General features: G+C 51.2%; 5 protein-coding genes across 5 annotated transcripts; 3 read left to right on the top strand and 2 right to left on the bottom strand.

Moving 5' to 3' along the window:
• Nucleotides 1-87: 87 nt before the first annotated feature.
• AAFC00_003884 (uncharacterized protein) lies at nt 88-1,008 on the top strand (the record flags this gene model as incomplete). Its single annotated transcript, XM_069343428.1, has 3 exons — nt 88-192; nt 245-699; nt 756-1,008. The coding sequence occupies 3 exons, from the start codon at nt 88-90 to the stop codon at nt 1,006-1,008; spliced, it is 813 nt and encodes a 270-aa protein (XP_069201253.1).
• A 2,252-nt stretch (nt 1,009-3,260) lies between these two features.
• On the top strand, nt 3,261-4,892 carry AAFC00_003883 (uncharacterized protein; the record flags this gene model as incomplete). The annotated part of the gene is made up of 2 exons (XM_069343427.1): nt 3,261-3,537; nt 3,592-4,892. The coding sequence occupies 2 exons, from the start codon at nt 3,261-3,263 to the stop codon at nt 4,890-4,892; spliced, it is 1,578 nt and encodes a 525-aa protein (XP_069201252.1).
• A 415-nt stretch (nt 4,893-5,307) lies between these two features.
• AAFC00_003882 (uncharacterized protein) lies at nt 5,308-6,855 on the top strand (the record flags this gene model as incomplete). The annotated part of the gene is made up of 2 exons (XM_069343426.1): nt 5,308-5,410; nt 5,534-6,855. The coding sequence occupies 2 exons, from the start codon at nt 5,308-5,310 to the stop codon at nt 6,853-6,855; spliced, it is 1,425 nt and encodes a 474-aa protein (XP_069201251.1).
• A 513-nt stretch (nt 6,856-7,368) lies between these two features.
• On the bottom strand, nt 7,369-7,750 carry AAFC00_003881 (uncharacterized protein; the record flags this gene model as incomplete). The annotated part of the gene is made up of 3 exons (XM_069343425.1): nt 7,369-7,405; nt 7,490-7,623; nt 7,700-7,750. 3 exons carry the CDS (start codon nt 7,748-7,750, stop codon nt 7,369-7,371), a joined length of 222 nt encoding a protein of 73 aa, XP_069201250.1.
• A 3,296-nt stretch (nt 7,751-11,046) lies between these two features.
• On the bottom strand, nt 11,047-14,921 carry AAFC00_003880 (uncharacterized protein; the record flags this gene model as incomplete). Its single annotated transcript, XM_069343424.1, has 5 exons — nt 11,047-11,151; nt 11,213-12,414; nt 12,481-14,320; nt 14,406-14,698; nt 14,765-14,921. The coding sequence occupies 5 exons, from the start codon at nt 14,919-14,921 to the stop codon at nt 11,047-11,049; spliced, it is 3,597 nt and encodes a 1,198-aa protein (XP_069201249.1).
• Between the last annotated feature and the right edge of the window lie 314 nt (nt 14,922-15,235).

Raw genomic sequence — 15,235 nt, 5'->3', positions numbered from 1 at the left:
CAAGCACTGAGACTCGTCCAGCTGTTTTCTTCCATCTTCAAAGCAGAAATCCGACTCCGGTCTTTACACATTCCATCCCATACCAAAATGGCCGCGGTGACAGCAGCAGTCATTCCTGCGCTGAGTGAGCGCCCAATCAAGAACACCATTGTGCTTTTCGATGTCGACAACACTCTAACTCCCGCCAGAAGAGTGAGTTTCTATCTTTCTTGCAGTCATGCAACCAGCTGACTGTCGTTGGTAGGCTGGAAGCCCTGAGATGCTCGAACTTCTCTCTCGTCTCAGACACAAGGTCGCCATTGGCTATGTCGGCGGTTCAGATTTCGCTAAGCAACAAGAGCAACTCGGCACGCCCGAGATCCCCGTCACCGCGCTGTTTGACTTCTGTTTCCCTGAGAACGGGTTGACCGCATACCGCATGGGCGCCCCTCTCGCGACTCAAAGCTTCATCAACTGGATCGGCGAGGAGCCCTACAAGAAGCTCGTCAAGTTCATCTTGCACTACATCGCCGACCTCGACATCCCCAAGAAGAGAGGCACCTTCATCGAGTTCAGAAATGGCATGATCAACGTCAGCCCCATTGGCAGAAACGCCAGTGTCGAGGAGCGAAACGAGTACCAGGTGTACGACTTGGAGAGAGGCATCAGAGCAAAGTTTGTCGAGGACATCAAGGCTGCATTCCCTGATCTCGGCCTCACGTGAGTCTTTTCTATGTTCTTTTCTCTTTCTCAATCTGACACAACCCTTCTGCTAGCTACTCCATCGGCGGCCAGATCTCGTTTGACATCTTCCCCCGCGGCTGGGACAAGACATACTGCCTCCAGCATGTCGCAAACGAGAAGAACCTACCTGGCGGCGTCGACTACACCACCATCCACTTCTTCGGTGACAAGACCGAGGTCGGCGGCAACGACCACGAGATCTACGCCGACTCGCGCACCATTGGCCACAGCGTCCAGAACCCAGATGATTGCGCCGCTCAGGTCAAGAAGTTGTTTGATCTTTAGTTATTGGATATTCTGTATAGCTGAGATGGAGGAGATAGACCTGTTAATATGATCGAGCAGGCGAAAGAGACGAGAGAAATGGCGCAGATGCGATACCAAGGTGTAAGATTTAGATATACACCGCGAGGGAGAAAAGAAGAAAAGGCCATACCAGGCCTCCAGCTAGTCTGAGAACAGAATGCATGAAAAACACATTATCAAACAACAAGTACCACTTGTTCGTCCTCAAAACCCGGGGTCTTTGCTACGTCGTTTTGCCGTTTGTGTTGCCTATTCTCGAACACAAACACCGCTCACCTACTGTTCCGTCGAGCCCCTCACTTCTCATTTCCTGGTGGCTAGGAGGGGCGGTTGTGGTGGGTGTAGTAAGGTACAGTAAAGTCGGTCGGTCCTACAGTAAAAGGGAGACAGACATACAGCCATCTGATCAATGGCGCAGCATAGCAATAGGCTCTACATACTGGGATATGTTACAGTAACATATTGAGTACTGTGAAGGAAACATTATAGTACCAGAAAACTTGTCCAATCTCGTTATAACTCTCTGGTAAGGTTACCAAAAGCCTCGCCTAACCCCTCAATACTCTCTACCCATATTGGAAAGTCATAGCATTTACAACCCGAGCTTGTCAGCACGAACACCTCGTAGATACCATACCTATTTCAGCAGTCCCATACAGAGGCAAGACAAGACAAGACAGGGCAGGGCAGGGCAGGGCAGGGCAGGGCAGGGCTGGTAGGTCATGCATGGAGCATGAAGCATGAAGCACGAAGCCCGACCTGGCCAAGTTTCGAGGACTCTTGTGAAACATTAGGGTCAGAGAATAATAGCTATTTACCTAGTCGACGCTTTTTGTGCAACGCGATTTATTTAGCTGACCTTGCTGGATATCTTCCCGCCTTTGCGAAAGCTAGCCATATTCTTTTCTGGTTATTTGGGGGGGGTTTGGTTGCACCAGTTGGCAAGGAGGCCGAGGGAATACTGTGCGGTAGGAGGGAAACTTGAAGTTACGAGAAAGTCGTGGCTATATTGATTGCTTGTATGCCTGCGTCAGGCAGTGCCGGTCCAACCGCTGTTTGTTATGTTCATAAATATACGATACTCAAAGTCTATTTTCGAGTGAGGCTTACTCCTGCCTCAAATGATGGAAAGCAAAACCCTACAGGACATGTTTCATGTGTCAAAGGTGCTTGCAGTCGCAAAAAGTCACAATGGGATAGAAGACGATCAGACCTGACGATCAACGGGCGATCACGGCAGAGCGGTCCGACGGCCATACCTCAGGTGTGGGCTCGACTACTACTTCAACGCCGTCAACACCCAGCTTTCTTCCATCCTCGTCGACTGTAACACAAAGATGTTTCACCACCACCAATAAACTTCTCTTCCGTCCAAGCATATTCCCTGCCCTAGGTGGGTGATCCGCGCCTGGTACCTGACTACTTGACGAGATATGGCTTGCGATCAAGCAAAAAGACAAGAATATGCCTGCAGCGCACTAGAGAACGCTACTGCATCTGAAATACTGAGCGCATGAGGTCCTCGGAACTAATGTATGGTGCAACTACCCGAATCAGTCACACATACGCATCTGCAAAACAAATCTTAGCAGCACCGTTTTCGGAGACCTCTCCTCTGCAGCTGCTTTTCGCAGCGTCGACACATACCGTCTATGCGAACCGTTGATAGCCCACGATGTCACTCATGCCCCCCGGACCCAACAGACAGAGTGGCAAGCGACGATTATGCGCTTTAATCCAGCTTGCTGAAGAAAACCTGCGATGGAACTATACCATCAGCAATAAGAAAGGTTACGATGGTTGCTACAGAAGAGCAAAACCCGAGTCACGTCCATGTAGGTACTGCCCCCATCTGCGCTCCGTGCATGTGTCTTTCCCGATATGCCTCCCTTTATGTCTTCCAGGTACAGGGATTGTTGCAGCTGCGAAGGATTGTGCCTCGCAGCAGTTGGCAGATGTGGAAATGACGACGAAAAGTCAAGACCGAATGGGTCTCGCGCACAAATGTTTACCAGATCTCTATAAGGTTGCTGGTCGACTACCTCTCTGTCTCTTCAAGCCTTGCTGCATCGTTCCCTTACAGTGGTCTCCAGTAGAGACCAGCCATTCGTTTTTGTTGATAGTTTCCTGCCATTCGTTCTACTTGTATACTATCCTTGAATCTTCCACAACAGCAGAATCTCTTCATTTCTTGTTCCTACATCTCACTTTCTTTCTTTTCTTTCTCAACAATGTCGGTAGCACTGTGTGAGAGCATTTGCGCTTCCCTCGTTCTTTCCAATCTCACAGCATCTATCGATTCATGCGGATACTATGCTGCTGGATCTACCATCAATGTCCAGGGTGCCCAGGCCACTTGCCTATCTGTCACACATCCTCAGGTCGATGTTTGCAGGGTAGGGTTGAGTGTAGCCACCAGCGATAGCTCTGAAAACTACATGGAAGTTTGGCTGCCAACAGATTGGAACGGCAGATATCTGGCCACAGACAACAAGGGTCTCAACGGATGTGAGTAGACGCAAATCGTGTATATCATGATCGATTTGCTGAGTGTTGATCTAGGTGTCGGTTACAATGATATGGCTTATACTTCCAGCATGGGCTTTGCTGTATCAGGAGACAATGCAGGCCATAATGCCACCTCGTATGATGGTACAGACTTCGAAAACAACAACGCGGCCATTGTGGACTGGAGCTACAGATCTCGTCACGTCGCTGTGGTTGCGACCAAACAGGTCATCGAACAGTACTATGGCACTCCTCAGAACTACTCTTACTTTCTGGGTTGTTCCACTGGCGGAAGACAGGGTCTCAAGTCTGCTCAAGTCTATCCTAATGACTTCAATGGAATCATCGCCGGTTCACCTGCTTCAGATGTAAACCATCTCTTCGACTGGTCTGGAAGGTTCTACCTGATTACTGGTTTTGGCACAGATGATCGCGCCATGTCAGAAGACCAGTGGGGCTTCGTACACGAACACGTCCTGGATCAATGTGACGAAGTCCTCGACGGTGTAGCCGACGGCATCCTTGAAGACTCGAGTATTTGCGACTTCAATGCGACTGTACTACGGTGTGGCGTCAGCTCCGACACGAGGTGTCTGACCTCAACACAAGTTACGGCAGTGAGGAATGTCTACTCGCAACTCTACGACCAGCAGGGCACTTTACTCTTCCCAAGATTGTCGCCTGGAACCGAGGTGGATGCAGCAGCCGACGGCACATTGACGGGCAGTGTGCAAGCTTTGACTCATGACTGGTTCGCCTACGCTGTGTATAACGACAAAGACTGGGATCCCAAGACTTTGGGTCAAGCCGACTATACCCTGTCCGATAATCTTGACGAGGTGCATGGATATGTTTCGACGAATAGTGGTGATCTGAGCGCATTTCGCGCCGCAGGGGGAAAATTGATCGTTCATCATGGCATGCAAGACCACGTCATCACGGGAGAACAGAGCATGCGCTATTATATTCACGTAGCTCAGACCATGGGAATCACGCACGGTCAGATGGATCAATTCTTTCGTTTCTTTCGCATCAGTGGAGCAGGACACTGTGCGGTGGGAGACGGTGCCTGGATGTTTGGACAGAACGGGCTTGCAAGAGCGGCTTCTGACAACATCATCAACGACTTAGTCAACTGGGTAGAGAACGGCGATGCGCCAGACACTCTGACGGGCACCAAGTTCGTCAACGACGATAGTTCGCAGGGGATTGCGTTCGAGCGACCTCACTGCCGCTTTCCTTACAGGACGACTTATGACGGTGTCGGAGATCCAAACATCACTACGAGCTGGACGTGCGAGTATATTTCGACTTGGCGACACTGTGGAGCAGGCAACTTTCCCAGACTGTGTTAATGGGAATATACTATCATGAGCGATTGTATTATGCCTGTGGATGTATGAAGGGGAAGGAGGATATTGCCAAAAATGGGGGCGGATCTTCTCTTGGATATGTTTCTAGCTTGACAAGTATATAGTCGTAATTGAAGGAGCAGCTCTCACGGTGCTGTTGCTGCCGATACTGTGAAGTCACATTCTTCAGTGTAGGACATATATCAGTTATATACATGTCCCCCAGGGTGCCCGTGCCCTGCCTCTATGTGATGATTGAGGCTAGACCCAATGGAGCCACGTCTCTCACCGCCCCTCGGCGTACCTTCCCCATATCACTTTTCTGCCGATTACCTTGTCCGAAAAGTTCGAGACTTTGATGTTCATCTAGAGATTATTGGTTCTTGTATTTGTATAGACGGTATCACACACCAAAATCATGGCGACGACGACTACCACCTCGCAGGTCAGGATTCAACTGAGCACTCGGAGTCCGGATATCGAATTGCCTGAGGATACGGGCCCAATCCTCGTCTCTACTGGTGAGTTTTTGTCTTTTGAACTCTTGCATTTGATGATTTCTCTATGGATGCGGTGCACCTTCCTTTGAGGATTGTGTGGCGCATTTGATTTGACCAAGACTCATGACTGACTTTTCTGACCAGAACTTCGCCGATACCAACTCTCCACACTCGTCAATCGTCTCCTCGACACCGAGCAACCAGTGCCCTTTGAGTTCCTCATCAATGGCCAATTCCTCAGGACTTCCATCGATGACTTCCTTACCGCAAATGGCATTTCCTCGGAGACGACCCTCAACGTCGAATATGTCCGCGCGCTCATCCCGCCTCCTCATGTCGCGTCCTTTGAGCACGACGACTGGATCAGCTCGATAGATCTGCTGTCGCAAACCTCTCCCGCAGGAAAATGGGCACAGAAGGCTTCCTCGGACATCACCGTACAGGATCGACTGGTTTCTGGCAGCTACGACGGTCTGCTTCGCATCTGGGACAAATCGCAAGAGCTTCTGGCCACTTCGTCTTCTGCGACGGATGGAGGTCACACTGGACCCGTCAAAGATGTCAAGTTCATCAGTGGAGACAAGCTAGCATCGTCAGGACTGGACAGAACGATACGTCTGTGGGACTACAACAACGACAAAATCACACCTAGCCTCGATCTCTACGGCCACAAGGGCTCCGTCGACAGAATCGCCGTCCACGCGCCTTCGTCGCGCATCCTGTCGGCGTCTGCAGACCACAGCGTCGGAATCTTCACCACATCCAAAGCAGGCGCTCCCACCGCAAACCCGGTCCTTCTCGCTGCACCATCCACAAAACGACGCAAGATGGCCGGTCCCTCGTCAGGACTCAACACACCCCAGCGCGGTGCTCTGGGTCTAATGGCCGGCCACTCGGCTCCCGTGTCCGACGTGATATTCAAGCCAGACGATGCGACAGTAGGCTACAGCACCTCGTGGGACCACAGCCTCAAAACATGGGACTTGACGACTCAAACCTGCGTCGACACACGAACGACGTCCCATTCGTTACTTTCAGTCACCGCTCTGCCCGCAGTCAACCTCGTCGCGGCAGGAACCTCGGCCAGACACATCACTCTCGTCGACCCCAGGGCTCAAGCGACGAGTATAGTAGCCATGACCATGCGCGGCCACGCCAACGCCGTCGTCGCTCTCGCGTCATCTCCATCCAGCGGCTTCGTCTTTGCGAGCGGCAGCCACGACGGCTCCGTGAGGGTCTGGGACGTCAGGAACGCCAAAGCAGGAAACGCCGGTCCGGGCGGCGAAGGCGGCAGTGGAGGTATGGTCGGCGAGAGTGTCTTCGTCGTCGACAGGGAAGGATCAGGCAAGAAGACGGTCGGCGGCGAGGGCGTCAAGGTCTTCGGTCTGCAGTGGGACGAGAGCTGGGGCATCGTTAGCGCGGGAGAGGATAAGAAGGTACAGATCAACCAGACTGCTTCTTCTTGATGCTTTATGGTTTGCAAGCTGTGTGGCTAAGATAGTAAATGCATCTACACATCAAAATTATACCAATCCTTTTCTGACCTTACTTTCTTCTACCAAAACACACATGGACCTTCTATTATTCCATACAACAATCATCCAAATGGACATTTATCGACTATAATGCTGGCTAAGTAGTTGGTAACTACTCTCTCATGCGTCATCTCCGTGATAATATGAATTCTTCACGTACAGATGGACAGCATTCGATGTCACAGCGGACACAGAAGCAAATCAGTAAGGTAAAGTTCATTTCATTCTCGAATTCGTTAACGGGTCATAAAAGTACATATAAAAAGAGGAACGTGCTGCTGCTCGCGATTGTGGGAACAAAACGTCCACTAATGTTACAGGAAAAAAGAAATGTTCTCTCAAGTCGTTGCTGCCCTTTCCATCTTCGTCATGGTGATGGGAACAGGTCATGTTCATCAATCTTGCAGCCCCGAAATGATCAATCGTGAGGATGCAAAACGGCTTTTACTTGGGAGCAGCAGGACCAGCACCGCGGATGACGCTGTAGAAAAGTTAGCCAGGCCGTCATATGAGTGTGTGTCTCTCTCTCTATTGCAATAGAGAAACCAGGCAGAAAGCCACATACGTATCCCACATCTTGCCAAAAGCTCCCTTCTGCGCACTCTGCTCCTCCAAACTCTGACGACGCTGAGAGTAAGCAACATTGTCGGTGCCGCGCTTCTGGACCATTAGGTTCTCGAAGAGACCGCCTGAGGACTTCTTTTTTGTCTTGTTAGTCTCATCTCGGTGCTAAAGCAGGAGAGGAGAGTGTGGGATTCAGTTGTGGGAGACATACGCGACGAGGAGAATCGTTGGTGATGGGAGTTGACTTGGTAGGAGAAGACATTGTCGGTTGTATGTGTGTTGAGGTTGAGTTGATTGGTATTGAAGTTGTATGGTGTGTCACTTTTGATATAAAGAGCACGTGGATAAGCAAAGAGACGAAAGGAATGGACGAGGTCAAGAGGTATATATGCCCCTCACTTACCTCACCTTACCTTGCAACCTAGCATCGACTTGCTGCTCCTTCCTTCTCGGCCTGCTCGGGTGTCATGTCAAGCGAACATGTATCAGCTAAGCATAACGGGTGGAGTAAAAAGCTTAGACATGACATGCAAACGATTGTAGCTCAATTGCTCGATTTCGCAATAGCTTACCTCACCTTGCACCTGATTGCTTCATCGTATGTACCGTTGTAAGCTTATGGTGATGCCCAGGGTCCTGTATCATGAGATAGCTACTACTGCTGTATCCAACCTTTCCTTCCCCTCCTTCCCCCACCATGCATTTGATTTGTTCACAAGTAGCTCGACTTGACATGAAAGCAATGGCAGGTATGCAATCAACATCAAACCGCAACCCTCATCATTCATTGATACCCCTCGAGTACTGCGATCTGACCTCAAGATCAAAGACATCAACTTGTGATAGCCAAAGTTCTAGGCCCTATGAACGAGCGATTCCCAAAGAAGTCACTGATGACGCAGCGTTTTCACACAAGCAGAACAAGACACCACCGACAACCGTTTCCCTTGTCCTTCCCATGTGCTTTTGGGCTTCTTTTGCTGAGCAACGGGACCAAGGATCAAGAGCCGAACCAGTAAGACGTCGTCGATTTCAACTAGTTTTCCTTTCTGATAACCAAGGGTCCCGATCGAGGCCCACACCCCACCCTAGCTAATCGTGCTTTCCCCGCAAAAATGGCGTTTTTGAGTGACTGCTAACCCCACGAAAAAGGGCCTTCGGCGTAGACTGAACTGAAGGGTGCGCGTCATCGATCCCTGTCTGCGATCTGTATCACTTCAGGTCAGGTACGCTACACTCGCTACCCTCACCCCGAAGACTGCAATGATGTAGCCTTATCATGGTCACCAAGAACTACTACCGCAGCAGTGCACCTTGAGTCTATCTTCTACGGGACCTTCGTAAGCTAGATAATTAGATGAAACAAACGGGCGTGACTTTTGTGACGTTTTAGTCTGCTTTCTTACTCCGAATTCACATGTGCTTCGTCGTCGCTTTTTTAATCAAATAGATAAGCGTACCTGATCTTCACACATCTACGATTCGACACGGGGATCTCGGACTGGTCTGGTTGATGTGGAACCCGTGATGGAATGGCGAATAAAATTATGAAGACTCTATCCGTGGCATGAAATTATTTGTGGAGTAGTTATAATTAGTGAATGTCATCCCTTAGGCGTTTCTCCTTATCGGGACTCGATGGTCGGACATTGTCTTTGCGTTGGATGCATCGGTGGGGAGTATTCAGTTTGATGTGCTTGTCCGAGTCTGAGAACAGCAGGTTCTGTGTAGATCTAAAGATCAGGTCGTGGATGATCAATGTATCAACACATTACTTGTGCAAGTCGGAGGTATGTTCGATCATTATCATATTGAAGGATGAGGATTAGATCACTGTTGGATTTATACGAATGAGCTGGTCTTCAGTCAAAGACGAGTGACGGTGAAGCTAAGCCAAGCCACTTCGGCTTATCCTATACCATTTAATGTGAACATACCGTACAGTACAGTACACTTCACATGCACACAAGCCAGCAGTATCAGAAGACATCATCTAAAGGAAGGAACCTCGTTGATGAATCTTCAATGGATCATTAACGCGACCTCACCTCGTTCGTTCAAATTGAACCCAAAATGCTGGACAGAGCTGAGAAACACACTCTAGACACCTCAGGTCCATCGGCCTACTACACCAACACTGGCAAACTCAATAAGAGAACGACGTCGCAGAACCAGGGCGGTGCACATGGTGCCGCAAACATCAGCTGGTCTTCACTGGTCATGTCTACACGAACTGCACGCATCTACAGAGACACCAGGACAAGAAAAAGGCCGAATACAAACCCCAGCAAACCCCCTGGTAAGAAACCGAAGACTGGCAAGGCAGCCATCATGGTCGACTCCGACTCCGACTCTGAGATCGATCTTCCGGGTAACGCCAGAATGAGTCGTTAATGAATAGTCGATGAGTCTCTACTGGAATAACATTGACTCCTTCATGATTAGTCAATGAGTCTTTGATGAATACTTGATGAGTCCTTGCTTGCTGAACAGTCAATAAGTCCTCGATAAATATACAACGAGTCCTTAACAAACATACAAACGAAGCCTTATAAACAATCAACAAATCTCTATCAAAACCACTAACGACCTTCCAACCCCATAGATACGCTCTTATAAAGAGAAGTGAGAGCCGCAACCATCGTATTCCAATCAAAGAACGTCAGATAAGTATGAAACGCGGCACAGTACCTTACCTACTGTACGTAGATCATCACGCGACGCCCCTCGCTACTAATGTACTACTGAACATACATCATTGATGAACCCTACGAAACGACAGGGCCAATAATACCATCACAAATTCACAGGACGACTCAGTACGGATCACAAGTCCCGAGTCCCAGTTTCATGCCATTGCGGGTCCGTACGGAGTCATGAGTCTAGGGCTGAACAATCACGGGTTGTTGCTAGAGGATAGATACAGTAAGGTAGATAATGCATGAGCAAACAGTCCCCTAATGTTCCGTCACCTTATCTGGAGATGTGATGGTGAGAGAAAAGATCAGGTGGTGAGAGCAGCGAGCAAACAAGCAAACGAATAGCGGAAAAGAGAAAGGCGGTGTCTGTTTATCTATCTCTTGCATGCGCGTTCAGGCTTAAGGGGAATGATTATCATGCCTATCGAGGCTGACTCTCGACTTGGCTTCCTGCTTCCTACTGTTAGTCGTCGTCGTAATCTTTGTCGCTTCTCTTCACTCTTTGTTCACTGGGAAATACACGAACGTCCTCACTTGACGTGCAATGGCTTATGTTCACGCAACCTGAATGAAAATCGAAGATAGACTATCAGACGAGATGAAAGTCTACTTTACTTTCTTAAGGTACGAGAATAAAGACAAAATGAAAGGACAATAAGAATAATAAAACGTCCTTTCTCTCGAATATGGAAGGCCCAAAACATTACTATAACAACACCTGGTCTCAATATCCTTCTCCTTGATTCGCCAGAAGCCCCTTCCCCCTCTGACTCCCCTTAAGAAAAAAGCGTTTCGTTCTTTCGTCAAGATGATGAATCGACCGTTACAAGATGATTCGTTTACATCATCTATATTTGCTCTACTGAGTGATTCTGCACACCAAGTCTTGACTGGCGACTGAATCAGCCTCCTTGACTCGGATGTCAGAGACCTTACCAGAGTGAGGTGCACTGATAAGCATTTCCTATCATGTTTGTTAGTATCTTTGTCACATGAACAGGAGCAACAGGAGCAACAAAACTTACCATCTTCATGGCACTGAGCACTGCAATGGGATCACCCTTGTTGACGTGACCTCCATCCTTGACTCTAACCTCAACAACAACACCTGCCATCGGAGCACCGACCTGACTGCTGTCGCCAAGATCAGCCTTGGGACGAGACTTGTTCTCAACAGCGGCCTTGTGGTCATCGACAGTAACTTGACGGACCTCGCCGTTCATCTCGTAGAACACTTCTCTCTGTCCGGTGGCATCGGACAGAGGTCCAATGGCGAGAAGCTTCAAAATCAAAACCTTGCCCTTCTCGAGCTCGACGTTGAACTCCTCGCCAATCTCGGGCTTGGACAGGAAGTAGCGGGTCGGCAGGACTGAAAGGTCACCGAACTTCTGAGTCCACTTCTTGTAGTCCTCAAACACCTTGGGGTACATGGCGTACGATGCAACCTCGGTCTCGGTGCACGAGCCAAACTGCTCAGTGAGCTTCTTGCGGATTGCAGCAAAGTCAAACGGCTCCAGGTAAAGACCGGGACGCTTGGTCATCTTTCTGCGGCCGCGGAGAGCCTGAGTGCGCAGAGGCTCGGGGAAACCACCGTAAGGCTGTCCCATAAGACCCTCGAAGAACTCAAGAACGGATGACGGGAAGTCCAACTGCTCGGCCTTCTCGAGCACATCGTTGTAGCTGAGGTTGTTGCTGACCATAAACTGCGCAAGATCACCCACAACCTTCGAGGTGGGCGTGACCTTGACAATGTCTCCGAGGAGGTCGTTGGCCTGCTCGTAGGCCTTCTTGGTGTGCTCCCACTGCTCGCCAAGTCCTTGCTGAGCAGCTTGGAAGATCAGGTTGGTGAGCTGACCGCCGGGGATCTCGTGCTCGTAAACCTCTGGGTCAGGACCAGTCAGACCAGCCTCGAATGGCGAGTACAGAAGACGGAGCTGAGCCCAGTAGTGGTCGAGGGAACGCAGGTTGTGGTGGTCAAGTCCAGTCTCGAACTCGGTGCCCTCGAGAGAAGAAATGACGGCACCAATGCTGGGCTGCGAAGTCATGCCAGACATGCTATCAGTGGCCGCATCGACAGCGTCAGCACCGGCCTGGGCGCATGCAACCATGGACGCAACACCAGTGCCGGCGGAGTCGTGAGTGTGGACATGAATTGGAAGATCGGGGTACTTTTTTCTGATGGCGCCGATGAGCAGAGTGGCCGCCTTGGGCTTGAGAACACCCGCCACTGCTTGGATGTCAGTGAATCATTCGGATGATAGGTAAGGTATACAATTGAATGGCGTGAACTCACTGTCTTTGATTCCGAGCACGTGCGCTCCCATGCCTACAATCTTGTCGACACAGTCCAGATAGTACTCGAGGTTGTACTTCTTCTTGGGGTTCAGGAAGTCACCCGAGTAGCAAACGGTACCTTCAGCAATACCGCCGGCCTTCAGGACGGCCTTGATACCGACCTCGAGTTGCTCCATGTCGTTGAGAGCATCGAAGACGCGGAAGATGTCGACACCACACTTCTTGGCCTGCTCGCAGAAGTGTGTGATGGCGTTGTCGGGAAGGGAAGAGTAGGCGACACCGTTGGCACCACGGAGAAGCATCTGGAAGGGGATGTTGGGTACAAGCTTCCTCATCTTCCTCAGTCTGTCCCAAGGATCCTCGTACAGGAAGCGCATGGCAACGTCGAAGGTGGCACCCCCCCAGCACTCGAGAGCCCAGGCGCCGCTGAGGGCGTAGCTGGTGTGCTTGGCAATGTTGAGGAAGTCGACGGTGCGCACTCTTGTGGCAAGCAGAGACTGATGTGCGTCTCTCCATGTCGTGTCCATGATCAAGCAGCCCTTGTTGGCACGCACGGCCTTGGCGAATGCAGCAGGACCCTGCTCGATGATGATGTTTCTCCAGCCCACCTTGCAAGGCTCCTCGACATCGATGGGGTTGCCAGCCTTGTCCACGAGAGTAGGCAGGTTGATCTCGCCACGGAACTTGGGCTCGCCAATCTGTCCCTTGATCTGACTGCCGTTGACAGCGAGGTCTCCCAGGTAAGCCAACAGCTTCTGGGCACGGTTCTGGGAGCCAATGAGGGCGAAGAGCTCGGGAGTGTCATCAATGAAGGTGGTCCAGCACGTTCCGTTGATGAAGGTGGGGTGAGTGAGAAGCGAGGCCAAGAAGGGGATGTTGGTCTTGACACCACGGATTCTGAACTCGACCAGGGCACGGAGCATCTTCCTTCTGACAATCTCGTAGGTCGAGCCATGGCAGGTACACTTGACCAACATGGAGTCGTAGTGAGGAGTGATCAGAGCACCGGCGAAACCGTTGCCTCCGTCGAGACGAACACCGTTACCGCCAGCGGAGCGGTACACCTCGATCTTACCGGTGTCGGGTGAGAAGCCCTTGGTGGGGTCCTCGGTGGTGATACGACACTGGATGGCGAAGCCGCGGATGGAGATGCGGTCTTGGGTCAGGCCGAGCTGCTCGAGCGATGCGCCAGCGGCGATCTGGATCTGGGCGGCGACGATGTCGATACCGGTGATCTCCTCGGTGATGGTGTGCTCGACCTGGATACGAGGGTTGATCTCGATGAAGTAGTATCTGTTCTGCTGGTCGACAAGGAACTCGGCGGTACCGGCGTTGCGGTAGTTGACCGACTTGGCGAGCTTGACAGCATCAGCCAGGATGGCATCGCGGGTCTCGATGGGGAGATCCTTGGCCGGAGCGAGCTCGACGACCTTCTGGTGACGACGCTGGACGGAGCAGTCACGCTCGTACAAGTGGACGACATTGCCGTGGCTGTCACCGAGAAGCTGGACTTCAATGTGCTTGGGCCTGTCCAAGAAGCGCTCGACGAAGACGGTGCCGTTGCCGAAAGCAGACTTTGCCTCGGAGGTGGCACGCTCGAACGAGTCCTTGAGTTCCTCCTGTTTCCTCACCACACGCATGCCACGACCACCGCCGCCAAAGGCAGCCTTGATGATGATGGGGAAGCCATGCTTGTCGGTGAAATCCTTGACCTCCTCGAATCGCTCGACAGGGCCATCGGTACCGGGGACGACGGGGACACCGCACTTGATGGCGAGATCACGGGCCGACACCTTGTCACCAAGAGCATCGATGGTCTCCGGAGTAGGTCCGACGAACTGGAGTGCAGGTGGTCAGCAAAGGATTGTGTCATTCCACATGACGCTTGGATCAGCAGATGAAAAAAAAGTTCGAGTGACTCACGATCAGGCCAGCCTTCTCGACATTGCGAGCGAACTCGGCGTTCTCACTGAGGAATCCATAACCAGGATGGATCAGGTCGACATTGTGGGCGCGGGCAATCTTGATGATCTCGTCGCCGGCCAGGTAGGCTCCCACAGGAGTGAACTGTCCGCGCTTGCCGATGACATATGCCTCGTCGGCCTTTTGTCTGTGCATGGACAGACGGTCTTCGTAACTGAAGACTGCCACCGTCTGCAGCGAGAGCTCGTGTGCGGTACGGAAGATCCGAATGGGGATCTCTCCACGGTTGGCGACTGGCAAGGGGAACCATGTCAGTCTCGGTGGTCTTTACCTTGATTTGCATGTGATCAGAGACGTACCCAGGATCTTCTTGGCCTTCATGATGGTTGAGTTGGCGCGCAGTCTGGTGTGTACCGAGTTGATCGAGTGGGTGTGACCCTCCTCGACTGCGGACTCATCTCGTAGCTGCTGCTGGCCGTCCGAGACGGCGGTGTTGGTGGGTGCTACGTCGGTCATGGTGGAGGACTCGGCTGGAGCTTGTCAATAGCCGTGCTCGGCTTCTGCTGCTACAGCTGCGTGCGTGGACAAGGGAGTCGCAGCAGTTTGGTGGGAAAGAAAAGCAAAGTTCGGAGTGTGTTATGAGGAGGAAGTGAGTCAGAACGAAGAGGAATCCGAGCAAAGAAATGGCTGTTCTTTGGGAAGGTGGGCAAGTCCAGTTGAGGAAAGAGCGTGACGGAGGGGTTTCTTGGCTGGTTGAGAGCTCTCAAATGATGCTTTTTAGCCGATCTCGGCGCTATGCCTGAAGAGGAGCTAGGCCACAGATAAGCCGG

The sequence above is a fragment of the Neodothiora populina genome, assembly GCF_041146345.1.
Source record: "Neodothiora populina strain CPC 39397 chromosome Unknown canker_contig_16, whole genome shotgun sequence".
Taxonomy (NCBI): domain Eukaryota; kingdom Fungi; phylum Ascomycota; class Dothideomycetes; order Dothideales; family Dothioraceae; genus Neodothiora; species Neodothiora populina.
The sequence above is the reverse complement of the archived record's forward strand: the minus strand, read 5'-3'. Positions and strand labels throughout refer to the sequence as shown.